Below are 15,469 nucleotides of genomic sequence, written 5' to 3' on the forward strand. Positions count from 1 at the left end.
GGACGTTATTTATTTATTAAAGAACATATTGATCAAATGTTTATCAGGAATGACCTAGGCATAGCCCACCTTTTCTTGCATTTCCTTCTTAATTGCTCTCTTTAAATAATGATATTTATTTTTAAAGCACAAGCTTTCTGGCAGACCAGTACAGCACTTTTATGTGTAAAACAGACTTTTATGACCACGTTATTAAACCCTTGTATACAGAGCAGTTTATTATGGTAATGTTTACAGAGCCCCAGCTATTGCACATGTATAATAAATGCTCTAATATCCACATAAGAATTTTCAAAATTGTAATTGAAACACACTTTTAAACAGGAAAATATTTGAAAGCCACATTCTACAATAATATTATGCACCCCAAAATAGAATCTCACTTCCAATTTTTGAATTTTTATTTCATCACTGCATGTCAATTCTTAACTAAACCATATCTCATACAGAACATTCATGCCATTAACTATATTAAGTCTTTTTGGGACAGCATAGCAACAGCATAGCATTTCTGATGTTTTCCATTAATATAACACACTGAACAGCACAAAGTAAGCATTGTTTTACAGTTATTTTTTTCCTTAAATACTTAAGCTAACATACACCTGCAATTTGGTAATGAAGGCCCCAATTCAGCAAAGCAGTTAAGCACATGCTTCAGATTCCAACACATACTCAAAAGGTTTATTGAGCAGGGACAATATTTAATAGAGATGCAAAATAGACTTTAAAATAGATCTACTGCCCTTAACAACAAATACAGAATTAATCCCTTTTATATAGCATCCCTCAAGTCTTTGTATTTTGTGTTCATGATTCACACTTAATCCTAAAAGCACAATTTTGTTCTCTCAGCAGTGTTGCAACAGGAAGCAGTATCTTTGTTAACATTGATGAAACTTGACCATGAAGTTCTCACTAAAGCTGGCAGTCTTGGAGGAGCTTCTGAAATGCTACAAAAACAGCCATATTGTGATATACCATTCACCAAGGGCAGCTGGGGGAAGTGCTCCAGCCTGACAGCTATTTCATTTCACCATCAGTTCCAGTTTCCTCAAGGACAAAATACAAGTACAGAACAGACAAATGTATGACTTTCTGCACAGCAAAAAACCAAGGGAATACAACACTGAGGAGATTTTCAGTTGCCCACAGAAGAGAAACTGAACAGTGGTATAGCTTAAGCTCTGTGAAACAAAGATTAACAAACCAGTGTGTCAGGTTTATCTCTTAAGAGTACTCAGAAGTAAAATTAAATCACTTCTTGGATGCAAAATGCCCAGGAATAGAGGTACTTGGTTACATGAAGCACATCACATGCGATAAAGGAAAAAGCTTTGCTGTAAGAGGACTCTTAGATCACTCTCACTGAATTGGTGCTACTGGGCAACAGCCTACAATACTTCATGCCCACTATTCTCTGGGACTTCAATATCCCATCACACTCAACTTTTCAACTAGAACATTCATCTACATTATGGTCCAGCTATAGTGACCATAACTTTCATTTTTGACACTGAGCTGAACACGGGCAACAAAACAGCATATTGTGTGGAACAGAAACAGGAGGGTCTTCCAGTAATTCACAGGTGAGTGCTGCCTATAACCTAGATTAAAAAATCAGAGATGTTTTTGTGATCCCTTCCATCTGAGAAAGATTACTGCTATTGTCAAACGGATTAAACACTCCATTTACAGGCTTGTGCTTAATTATTAGCCTTGCCTAGAAATAACTCTCACACTTTTATATCTTCAACTTATAAATAAATTGAAGAAGCTATAAATAGCTTCTGCAACACCAGACTTCAATGCAAAGAGATAAAACAGTCAAGATCTAAACTGTCCATAACTGAAAATACTTTTTCTGCCTCATAACACAGATGCAAGGGGGAGGGGGAGGAAAAGTTAAACTAAAATTCCTTTTGCCTGCCTTTTCAGGACATTGCAAGAGCTACCAACATGAATCAGATGATGTAGAAAATATTTAATAAAATATACAACGCCCTCAGCCTCTAAAAGAAGAGGCAAGAACACCTCCACTTTTAACATCTTCAAAGTAAATGTAGGTGGTGCAAGATTCCAGCCACCCCTCTCCCAGAACTCACTCCATTTCTTTCTAAAGTACACAGTTGTGCAACAAACCAACAACTTACTCAGGCTCTGCTTTGGAGATTTGCTATAATCTCTTGTTATTGCCCAAAGATCCTTATGCAGATTTATCCTAAGCTAAGATAATACAGTGAATCACACCATCATAGATAGAAGGAATTGCACCTGGTTTCAATGGCTTTCATTTGAACATTTGAAATGGCAATAAGATGCCTTATTGACAACTGGTTTTCAACATTTTATGACTAAGCAAGTAAATAGAGCACTTGTGATATCTGCATTTTGCTCCAAATAAAATTAACATAATTAAGACCTGCCAGTGTAATCTTGTGAACAGCTTTCTGCATGAAGGCAGAAGGAAACAGGCATTGTGAAACACTGTTTCAAGCAGAAAAGAATACCCAGAAATACCAAATGTACCCCCAAAAAATGAAAATAGATAAATGTTTAATGATTTTTATGCTGCTTGCAATACTTCTGTAGTTATCATAAGCGAACAGCAAATCTTTGTCCACCTCAGTTGGTATGAAAGCTGCTCAACTCCTCTCTCCCTGCCACCATCTCAGGATGTCATGACAGGTCAGAGAGTAAAAAATAAGACAATGTGAATATTATAGCAACATTAGTGAGAAATGCTTCTGTGTCCTTCAATTGAATAGTAAAGCTATGCACTTCAATGGCACTGGAAATCCCACTACATTGCTCTTTCTTCTTAGTGTCCTCCTCCTTTTTACTGCCATGGATAATGTACCATTAGACTTGCTGCAAGATCAGCCTACATAATAAAAGTAGATTTAAACTAAAACTCCCTATTTATCTCACAAGGAGAAATGATGGTCAATCACAGATAAGGACAGAGAAAGTAACAGAGTCCAGAAAAACACAGATTTAAGTACCAAAGAATTAAGAGCAAACGGCTTTAGGCAACTCTTTGCAGAATAAAGACAAAACGTGCTATTTAGACAAATTAAGATAAAATTAGACAAAATAACTGCATTCAAATGCATGTGACCTTGGTTTTTTCTTCTTCTTAAAAACAAGGTAAGTAAGACCCCCCAATCTCAAAACATAGGTCTTACGTTCCAGAGGGAGTATTTGCTTAAAGTGATGGACCAAATTACAATGTCTAGAAACAGCTACAATATTTACAACTGCCCTTTGAGCAGCCTATCATCCCAGAAGAGTAAAGTAGTTCAGACAACAAGCTCAGGGACCTAGCTCATAAACCTCTCCCATTTTATGACATTTTATGCAGTAGCAACTGAACTAATTCCTAAACAAACTTAATCCAAAATGGAAACAACTGAAATCTTCTATCTCAATATAAGCTTAAAAACTGGAAAATAGCTGGGGAGCATAATATGGTACTTTCCATACTTTTTTTTTTTTTTTCCTAATGCCCTAACAGATCAGAGAAACTGGTCAATGTTTTAGCTTCTAGACAAAGTTCTAATGGACAAAGACTCCTAAGTAGGTACTTGCACTTTTACTGTTGACCTGCCTCAGGCAGAGACCAGCACACAGAAAAGAGTTTTAAAACATTTCCCCAAGGTACCAAAGCACATTGGTATCCCTCAAAAGCGTCTTTTCTTTGAGGGCTTTGAATTTACTTCACGCTTAGTATGTGCCAAGCAGTTTAACGTAGACAAGCATTTGTCTTACATACACACTAAGCCCCAGAGAGAAATACTTTTGCACTTTATTTTAGGGACATAAGTGAATTTTATGTTCAGCAAGCTATTACTTTTTCCCCAAAAGCTATCTTTGAAATCCTTCCATAGAAGAACCCAGAAACCATGAAACAGCTGCTGGAAGAGCACTTAAGCTTTTCATCAGTGTGCTGCAGAATGCCATTAGTTCACTGGAAAAAGAACACAACATGTAGGATATGCTGATTTGATCAACTCTTGGGGTTGAGTTTCTAACACTATCAATAAAAAGCTGCAAAAGGAAGAGCAAGTTGAGAAACAGGTTTGTAAGCAGTAACACCTTATGTTAGTAATACCGATGGACAATACCCTTAACTATATTTACTTTTTTCCTACTTCCAAATCCCTTAATGTGATCTATAAATCAGAAAAACATTCAATTTTCTCTAAAGGGGAAAAATGCTTCACAGATCTCTATGTTTTTATTCTTAAAGTGAGATTTGAAGCAATTAGGTCAAATAGGTTTCATTTGTTTACATGCCTCAAAGTGTTGTTTGTAATAGTGGTACAGATTGCTGCATAGCAAACTTCAGTAAAGTTAGCACACTACTGCCTCTGCTTCTGGATTTCTCAATATGAAAGACATACATATATGAAGAAAAAATCCATTGCACATAACAGAATTTTTCTTTATGTGATCTCATTTCTTCCTGTCAGGCATAGAGTTTGTTCAAAATCAGCAAGAGAGACATTCCCTCTTATAAATTATTCAGCCTCGTAGCTTTATCTTTTTTATTTTCCAGTTTGCTTTTTCCCTTCACTTTCATTACAATTTACAGTCTCTATAATAAACATTAATATCTCTTGCCTCTTTCTGTAGGCCATTTCCTATATATTATAAATATCACTTGTTTGAACATATTGAACACATAGGCAAGCTATGCTGCCTGGGTAAATTCTTTAATAAAAATCCTTTTGCAACTCTTGCATGCCTTCAGTTATTTCAGTGATTTAATAACAGTTAACTTTGGAGCTCCATGACAGCTCATACTGATTGAAACTGGTGCTGCTGCAATCCCCAACTCCGCAACCTTCCTTGGATCCCTATTTCAATTCTGTGCCTAAGCTGGCATTGATATTTTCTCTCAGACAACAAAATTGGCAGACAAATATTTAATTCATTGTGGTGGGCTAGCACACAGAACCAGGTATGTGAAATGTACAAACACCTGAAACAGTACCAGGGAGAGGGGAAGGACCACATAGATAGTTAAAACTGCTGTGGAAATATACTTTTACTGTAGGAAAATCAGTCTCTTTATTGTATTCGTGACTTTTAAATACTTACAACAAATAAAACAGGTTCCTTGACAGTATTCTAGAGCAGTTGAAGTTAGACTCAATAAGCCTCAAAGAAGTAATACTCCTTTTTTTCCCCTAAAAATAACAGACATACATATCTAGCAACCCTGGCTGTGAGTAATAAATGTAAATTCAAAGATAAGTTCTAAACCAGAATGCTGTTTAACAGACACAAGTTTTAGTAAGTATTAATAAATTAACAGTAGCTGAAAAAAGATATTAAAGAAGGTAATTAATTGCTTCACACTTAAGTCTCCTCTGTTAATGTAATCTTTCACCTTAGATAATCCTTGAACAAAATGCTCAAAAACTGCCTCTAACAAGATAAAAACTGTAGAATGCATACTGAGTCTAGTAACTGAAACATGAATTAGTTTGCCCATCTACTTTACACTGATGAGATCCCACTTGGTACACTGCACCCAGTTTTAAAGTCCTGGAAAGACAGAGATGGACAGCTGGACCAGGTACAAAGGACAGCAACAAAAATTATCAAGTGGGATGGAGCACATCTCTGAGGAAAGGTGTGAGAGTTGGTGACATTCAGCCTGGAGAAGAAAGGCTCCACCACAAAATGTTTATGATGAGCATGCTGAAGCACTGGAACAGGTTGCCCAGAGAGCAAATAACCCATCCCTGGAAAAACATACAGGGTCAGGCTGGCTGGGGCTCTGAGCAACCTGACCTGCCTGAAGATGTCCTGCTTCCTGCAGGGGGGTTGGCTAGATGACCTTTGAAGGTACCTTCCAACTCAAACCATTCTATTATTCTGTAAGTCAATACATTGAAACACTTTGTTCCTTTTACTTCCAAATTTCATAATCATGCTCTCAAGCATAATTTTCAAAAATAATTAGGCACATTTTTCAAAAATAATTAGGCATACTAGGCTAGATAAGTTATGACTTAATTTAACACATACAACTGTTAAAAGTCAGACCTTAGAAGAGAAAGACATTCCCTCAACTGGCTGACCCAACCCTGCTGTGTGTAATGACATCAATATTCAGTTTCACTTAGACAAAGGCATTTATTGTCAGCTCATAGACAAGTACTACAGAGCCTCATATACAAAGGAAAGAATCTTTAAGGTTATGCAAATATATATCATGAACTAATGTCAAGACTAACACTGAGAATAATCAGTTACCATGCAAAAATAGAATAATCTTTTAAAAATAATACCAACAGCATGAAATCGCTTTATTGATGAACTTTTCCTCAGATGTTGATCATAACACCCTAAACACAAGGAAATGGCACATCAAAAATTTTCTCTTTGAAGCAAAATGCTTAACAAAAGGATGCCTAAATTATCAGTAACACTAAACTTTTTCCTCTCCTCTCCTGTATCCTAATACTCCCACCATCTCTCAATGGGAATTGAATCTAACATGTTTAGTATATTCAAAACATAACAAACAAGTCCTTGGAATCTAACAGATGATAAAGAATTTACCTTCCTAAGGGAAATTATGTCAAAGTCCTCTGTGACAATACACCTCAACATGAGAAAGCCATGACTGCATTCATCAGCCCAATTCACTGGCTCTGAGATTATTTAGTTTGATACCATCTTAACAGAAGCTGTCTGCACTCGAAGGGAGACTCCCTTCTCTTTCCCTTCCCCACTGTCTCAGAAGCTAGCTGTTTTTCAATGAAGTAGTTAGGAAACTTTTCCAGAATAATCAAGTGCTACCCATGGGAGTTTGCCTCATTATTTCTCAACCCAGCATTAGCCTGTTAGTTTTGGTACCATCTGTAGTGCTAGCTGTAAGACTTGACCAGGTGAGCTCGCTTTTCAAATACTTTAAGAAATGTGTTAATCAAGACCTTACAGTGGAAAGGTACATAATCTTATCTTTAGGCACATTATCCTATCATACATTGTAAACAGATGAGCTCCTTACAGTTTATTAGCATTATGTAAACATTTATTAGAAGGAAATCATAATTTTCCCAAGATGCGACTAAGTTTTAAACAATTAATCAATGTTAACACAAAATTTAATTGAGTTTGCACAGACTACTGAATTTTTCCTTAGAGGTGTATCATAACATATCACCACCTCTAGTAAACAGGTGTCTCACACAATAGCCCCTGTTGAAAAAATATAATGATGACATCAATTTCACATGACAATTTAAAACCTTACGAAAACTACAGTGGGAAACAGTAGTATACACAAAAAGCCACAAACCCTTAAAACGTAACACAGCTTTGGATCAAAAGCAAGTCAAATAAACGTGATAGCAGTTGAGAATTGACATGATGAGAACTTCTGGAATTTGTTTTTGCTGGAATTTTGTCAAATAGTTACAAGTCAATTTACTACCTGGCCATTCCTTATTCAACAACAATTTTTAAGAATATAAATATTATATTTTAATAATTTATAATAATATTTTGCCAGGAAAAGCAATATTCACCTTCCAATTTAGCCACACAATTAGCTAAAACATATAAAAACATCCCAGTTGAAAATAAGAGCAATTTCTACCTCCTCTCCATATTCTTACATTATAGGATGGGGGCAAAAAAATTCTACAGTTTAAACCCTGCCTACTAATCTCTCCTTTTCCTCCATTCTCAAGTGACAAACATTTCAGAAGTGGAATGACAGCAGTCTTGCTTTGAATGAGGTTTCCAGAATAATTCTAGATATATGCACACAGGGCCCAAATGAGCAAAGTAGAAACTGTTTGACATAAAATTCCTAGTAAGAAAACAGGCAGTGCTCACACAGCCTCCGAGTTCCAAGTTAAACAGAAGAAAGATTCATCACAACAATAAAATCAAACTTGTCCAAACTGCAACACTTTAACTTTCAGCTGACCTGCACCAGTGGACATTTCTGAACTGCTCTTGATTATACTCAGTTTTCAGTACAGAGCATTTTTTAAAATGCTATGTGGTATCTGCATGAGAAGATTTGAGTTCTTAAAATCCACTCAAAATAAAAACTTATAGACCTACAGAACCCAAAGTGCAAGCATACAATCAGATATATTTAACTCTGACTGAATAACGACAGTCAAATAATGCAACGTAAATCTCAGTTTGCAAACAAATTGGTTGTCCCAAGCACAAAAGAGCTACCAGCCAGCAGAGCAGAAAACAGTTCTTAAAGAAAATGTAGCAACTACTGAATCAGTAAGACTGCTGCATAAAACATGAACTGAATATGAAGTCATTAAATATTTAGTGTAAACCAGAATCAACTTTTAAGTTGTATATTACCTATTATCTTGTTCCAAATGGTTCTAATTTTCCCCCTCCACCCTCCAAAATATCATAAGCCAAGATAAACTAATTTAGCTGGCAGCTTAACACAATGGGTTTTCTGAGTAAAAGATTTCAACAGACATGTTCTTGCCTGGAGTTGCAGACAGGCATAACGAATCTACCACAATGATCTATTATAAGGAAACTGTAATTTTGTATATGAATAAACAAGCTACTCTACTCAGCCATGTGAATACCTGAGAGGTTCAATGTTCTGGCAGAGATTCTATTTATTTATTAAAAGAAAAAGGCATGTGCTAATGAGTATGATTACAACTCTGCTTATCAATCTCTGTCAAAAGCAAGACCATTTTCTTTGGGTGACTGCCATATTTACTTCCCTCCACACGTTTTTTAATAAAGAATGTGGTTCTTGTATGGTGTCCCTTAAGAGCTGTCAAATATTGCAACAAAACAGCAGACTTATGTACATTTATAGCACCATCTCATAAATCCCTTTGGCTAAGTTTATCTTCTATAAGCAAGACACAGATCAGTTTACATTACAAGAAAGTTTAAATCCAAAGCCTAAAGGCCTCCTACAATATAATATACTGCTTTAAATATTCTACTATTTAAACATGTTCACTATTTCATTAATTAAAGAAAACACAGAGGGAGAAGAAAAAAACCCCAAGAAATAACTGCCCCCTGTAACTCAAAGGTGATTGCATAGTGACAATGTAAAGAAAACTGCCTCGGCCTTTGACACATCTGGACTCTCAAAATTAAACGCTGCTTTATTCAGAGAAGAGTCAGTGGCCCTTAACTTCCATCTGGAGACTCTCTCATCAAAGGTCTTCACTTAAAATAACTATTCTTACCAAAGTACAATTTTCTTCTCAATGTACGATCTTCGATCTTCGGTTCACAACTCTACAACCTCCTGTCATCACTTTGTACACTTACAAGGGGTTAATCACTAAATGCAAGGGTAGTTCAAGCAGAGATCAAAAAGCCAAGATTGCTGGGCTTCTATCCCCCACTTTGCAAACAATTTACTCCATGGCCTGCCAAAGTAAACCCATTCTCACTGTGAAGGTGCATGCATCTAGAAAACCCAAGATATATTGTGCTTTACCCCCCAAAAGAGGTAATACCAAGTTTAATGTTCAGAAAAACCACTTTTTTTTTTTTTCAAATAAAAGACCATAAGCCATTGATTTAGAACACTTCCATAACAAAACATAACTGTTCAGAGACCACAAACTGTTTACAATTAAGTTTCTATATTTTGCTAGACAGTTTTCTCTCATTTGTAGCACCAAAATTACTTCAGTATTTCCATTTATTACAAAGTATTACCTAAGCACTCCAGGAAACAAGCAGATCTGTTTTTGATGGACAAATGCACTAGAATTAAAGACTGGACTACTAAAACTACTTCCTAATTTCACTTAGAACATGGGAGAAAAATCTAACACAAAATAAACAAAACAACACACATAGTAGCAACAAGTTTCCTCCATTAGCAAAGGAAAAATTATTCATATATACAGCTGAAGAGGGGATATTAAAAATGTTCTATGTAAGCTGCTTCTCAAGAGTCTATTTTTTACTTATTCCAGGAATATGGCAACCCTTATTTTACAAAAATCTGGGCCTCAGATAATTCTAAGGATCAAATTTAATGCATGTGTAGCTGGGATTTACAAGTGCGTCATTTTGTAATTTCTCTTTGAAGATGAGTCTTACCCATCTTAACTTGCCAAGTTTCGTATATTTCACATCTTGTAAACTCAGTTTGGTTGGTAAAAAAAAAAAAAAATGAAGTAATGCTCCGTGCACTCAAAAGGATTAAAATTTGGCATGACTAAAGTGAACAGCAGCTAACAATCTTCCAAAGCATTTCACACTGAAAAGTTCATCTGACCTTATAAAAATGAACTTGTATGCAAAACCCATTGCTATGAGGCCCATAGGGAAGTACTGCAAAACTAGACCCCATCATAGCATAGCTCCCTACAACTTTTTTAAAAATCTGACATGCATGAGTGCTTTGCATAAATGAGCCTAATATATCACTGAAGACAAGCACTAACACAGCTCCAGAAATCATCAACATCAGTACAAGATAAATGTACAAAGAAGTCACATCTTAATTGATCTCTACTCCTTTGAATTGCTAAGTCTCACAATTCTCATAGCATCAGCAACCAAGACATTAATGTGTGCAGAAAGTTTCCTCCAAACTATAATGTACAATTCTTTGTATGTGCCAACCACACTTGAACCAAAAGGCACTTGAAATCAAGCTAAAACAAAATTCACATCAGTTTCAGGAGTTCAGAATTCCTTAGGTGACAACAGGAGAGAAAGAGCTGAGAACTCAGTTTGAAATCTATGCCCCACACATCCTCTGAATTCCTTTATTTTTTACATATAAAATGTGTATCTTCACCATAAAAAAGTCATGGTCAGAATGACAGCTGTTCACTAAACATAGCATAAAACAGGGCTAACAACCCTCAAAAAGCACGTGGAAGGAATAGTAATGCTCCACTCAGTGCTAGACATGATAATGTTTACCATGTGAATGACAGCTGCTTGGAAACTGGAACATAACCCTATAAGGAGGAAGGCAACTAAAAAAAGACAGTAGGCCAGGTGCTAGAACCTCTGCAATCCTGTTGTCACTCATGGAGAACTGCTGCTGCTGGTCATTAGACACATCACAGCTGAAGCCACGGCTCTACAAATGCTAAGTAAGCAAGCACGTCCTACTTTTAAGAAAAAGGCAAGAAGCTTACAAAAACCCCAACAAAACATCACTGAAGAAACAATAGGAAAAAAATAGAAAAAAATCCCTAACTGCTGGTTTCTTCAACAGCAAAGAGAATTACAGAATAATAGAACATAAGGAGTTGGAAGGGATCCACAAGGATCACTAAAGACCAACTCCTGATCCTGTACAGGACATCCCCAAGTGCCACACCATGGTGCCTGAGAGCACTGTCCAACACTTGCACTCTGTCAGGCTGGTGCTGTGGCCACTTGCCTGGGGAGCCTGTTCCAGTGCACAAATACCCTCTGGGTGAGAAACCTTTTCCTGATATCCAACACAAACCTACCCTGACTCAGCTTCAGGCCATGTCCTCAAGTGCTGTCACTCATCACCACAGAGCAGCGATCAGTGCCTGCCCCTCTTCCTCTCACGAGGAAGCTGTAACTGCAGTGAGGTCTCCCCTCAGTCTCCTCTACCCCAGGCTGAACAGACCAAGTGACCTCAGCTGCTCCACATAATGCTTCTCCTCAAGGCCCTTCATGATCTTTGTTACCCTCCTTTGGACACTTTCTAATAGATTAATATTTTTCTCATATTGTGGTGCCCAAAACTGCATGCAGGACTCACTTAAGGACATTGATTTTGCAGATAAGCAGCACTTTACTTCGGGAGAATCTCAAGTAATGTTTTTCAGCATTCTAAATCAAGATAGCAGGAAGAAAAATACAAAGGGTAAGAGATGAGAAAGTACCTTTTGACAGGTATGTTTTCAAAAACCAAACAGGAAAATGTGAATGACGAATACTCAAAGAGAAATGCTGTCATATTGACAACTACTTCTTACAGCACATTTTTAGCTACTGATTGTGATTTTAAAAATAATAAAGAAAGCTATTATTTCGGTCAATAAAAGAGCTATTATTTTTAAGAATTTAAAGTCACTGTACTAACTATGAAAAACCATAAAATACAAGTCTCCTGATTGTCTAACTACTAACTATGCTTTCGCCATGTTCCATGCACTTTTTTTAAAAAATCCTTCTGGTTAAAATCATCTTAAACCTCCTCCTATTTCCTCAAAAAAAAAGAATTATGTGTACTCCAAAGAACTTAACTAAAATAACTTTAAACATATCCAAAGAGAAGGCATTTTTGCACCAAATAACTTTTTTAATATCATATTTTGTGGAGCAAATGTCTTTGAAATAGAAAGTAATTAGCATTTTCACCACAGGAGACAATATATACCATGAAATGCACTTTGATATCCTCCTTGAGATCCACTACATTGCTCAATAATAGGCAATATGCAAAAATATGGAAAAACATGGAACACTACAAATGTTTTGCAGTCTGATCACAAGACTACTTTGAAGATTATTTGCTATATTTATATAATGAATCAGTAGGATTTCAATCAATTCCAAATATATTTGAACCATGGATCTTTATGAAGTTCTTCCGCAGCATTATTGCAGTTATGTAACAGCTCTATAATCTGAAGCATATAATACAAATAGAGATGGGACTATCATATACCAAACAACACACTTATTAAGCCTTCAACAAAATGAGCTGACATTTTAACCTCACTTTTTTGAGCCTTATTTTGAAAGGAAGAAATCAGGATGCATTTAAGACAATCTTTTTGACCACTGGGTGCCACTCTTGTTCTGTGTACAATAAGCTGCCTGGCACTAACTCAGTCTTCTCAGCCTTTCTGGTGTTTTTCCTCAGCTTCAAACAACCCAGATTCTGCTAAATTGAGAGGAAAAGATGGAAAAACTTTTACACAAATTCTTATTAAGCATTCCTGTTCAAAACCTTTTATTATTGCTTCTAGCCCCAAGAATGCAATTCTGAAAGAAGTCTATTGCACCAAGACCCTTATGATATATGAAGGATTTCCTTTATGGTGAGATTATAGAATAATCCATCCATGCTATGTCTAAGTCATCCCACTCAATGGAATAGATATCTACTGCAACTATGGGGCCTTGTGGATATTGCTATTAACAGCATCATACTGAGTTTACAACACCACAAATCTAAGGCTTGCCCTGTCTGAACTTTTTCTGACCTGCTTGCAGTCTTTTTTTTTAACTTGCTGCTGGTTTAACAGCAATTTTTCCAACTGGTCAGGTGTCTATAACTAACTTGGTTTACTTCTGTTGATGTTTGTATGGTATACCCATAGTTTTAAATACATGTTGTAACAGTTTTAAATACATGTTGTAACAAGGAGTTATTCTATGATATGACTAACACCATGATGCAATACCCACAAATACAGGCTGGTATAACAGGCATCTCAAGAAGTGGAAATGCAGGATGTGGCATATAAAAGCACAGCCATCAGATGACATTCTTAGATCAGACTGCTAATATTTCACCTATACTAACAATCAACTCTTGTCTTAACATTTAAGGTGACTTTCATCCTTGTCCATAAGTTTTGAGTGTAACAGTATCCTGTGCACTTTATTTGCTAACTCAAAAAATCCATATCAAACATCACTGCAGGCATATGTGTATTACAGCCCTATGATTTACTACTAGTCCTTAGATTTCATAAATGGAAACCTGAGGTACAGACTAAAAAGGGCTCATAGAAATTAACATTACATATGATGGAAATATATATTCATCAGTTCAGCTGAGAAAACAGGGAGCTCAGAAAAAGGCTGTGGTGAACTTCATAATCCTATTATCTATCCCACCAACCTTTAAAATGGCACAGGCATCATTATACTGTAGCCCCAATGTACTGCAGCTGCAGAATCAAATAACAGAACAAAGAATTCTCTGAAATCATGCAAGAAGTGTCACTCATGAGAGATGCATTAAATTACTCACACTTCCAGGTTACCATCCTAATGATGTTATCATGATGCCTCCTATCCTTATTAAACTAGAGACTTTCATGTCATAAAATTTCTTTAATTTCTATTTCAAACAATACAACTAAAACCTGTTTTTCCACTACTGTCTTTTACTTTAACAGATGTCCTTTCCCTGTTATTTCACTGGTCTGCTCTACCAGCTGTTTTGGTGACCAAGTAAAACACCCTAAATATTTGCAGCCTATGCACGGCACTACAAGAATCAAAAAATACCTGTATTCAGGTCTTGTAGGGTGATCATCCCTTGACCACCTGTATCCTGATTCATCCTGCAAAACATACAGGCAAAACAACTGCATGACATGTATCTCAATGTCAGATGTCAAGTACAATTAGTTGCCAAATGGTACTTAATTATTGCAAAACCAAAGCATTTAATGAGTTTAAAAAAATATTACCCCTTGCAATAAATATCTTCTCGATTTATTCACTGTATCCATTTACTTTTTATTTTTTTCCTGTGTCAATATTGAAGAGAGCAACTTTGCAATGCTATACAAAACACAAACTACAGAAGTTTCCAAAGCATACATACATGCTCTGACTTAAAGAAGACTTTTGTCTTCAAAATATAAACTACCATCAACACCCTGAAATTACAGAATTTCAAACAGCTGGGTTGCAGGGGGCAACAATGATGACCTTTCCAGTATTTTAATTACCTAGTATTGAAGTCTTAATGGGAAAATAAATATCATAAACATGAGAGAAGAATCACCTTACGTACACCTCGGTGCGGAGGGCCACTTCTTCGGTCGTGGGCGAAACTGCGTCCTGCGTTATAGTCTCTGTACTCGGCGTGACCGTAATCGTCGTAGCGACTGTAACTCCCGTCCCCAGGCCTCTCAAGCAGGGCTGGTTTCTTGGGCACAATGTTTACTATTCTGTGGTAATCACCCTAAACCACAAAGCAAACAAAATCATATTGCTTTTAACAGCTGAAAATCCGTAACGCACAAACAAATGTGGAACCAAGTTATTTCTAAATTTGGGACTTAAAAGAGGAAATTGCACAGGGAAACAGCAAACATTAAAAATCCTGCCAGTCTGACAGTGGAATAACTGATTAAATCTAACTGGACACTACTCATATTCAATCCTTAGGCATTACAAGTTTAATTATAGAGGGAAATTTTTAAACATGGTTTAATTGTCTTTTGGAAGTTTATAAGCAGTAGCAATAGCTACTTTCTGAGCATCGGTTAGCTACATGTATTCCTCAGATTTTTACATTATCTTTAGAATGCAACAAAGAAAGCTGCACCTGTAACGTCTACAAAAAAAATAAGAGTCCATTTGAAAATACTAACAATTTTTCTTATGTCCATAACATCCTCCATACTGCAGAGACTGTATTTAAGATAGACCTTGCTTCATAACCTGAATAGATAAACACACACTGAATACAATGCAGTAGGTCTAGATTCAAGTGACA

The 15,469-nt window shown here is 36.3% G+C and overlaps 1 protein-coding gene across 2 annotated transcripts in view; it reads right to left on the reverse strand.

The window, feature by feature from the left end:
- Positions 1-15,469, reverse strand: part of PPHLN1 (periphilin 1) — a 63,973-nt gene that overhangs the window by 39,516 nt on the left and 8,988 nt on the right. Inside the window, exons 4-5 of one of the 2 annotated variants that reach the window (XM_066550383.1) lie at positions 14,762-14,932; positions 14,248-14,303 (exon numbers count right to left, since the gene is read on the reverse strand). In XM_066550383.1, the coding sequence (XP_066406480.1) occupies positions 14,248-14,303; positions 14,762-14,932 (227 nt within the window). Of the gene's footprint in view, positions 1-14,247; positions 14,304-14,752; positions 14,933-15,469 lie in introns of both variants that reach the window. The other variant, XM_066550382.1, reaches the window with a different exon arrangement.

This window comes from Molothrus aeneus, chromosome 5, assembly GCF_037042795.1.
Source record: "Molothrus aeneus isolate 106 chromosome 5, BPBGC_Maene_1.0, whole genome shotgun sequence".
Classification (NCBI taxonomy): domain Eukaryota; kingdom Metazoa; phylum Chordata; class Aves; order Passeriformes; family Icteridae; genus Molothrus; species Molothrus aeneus.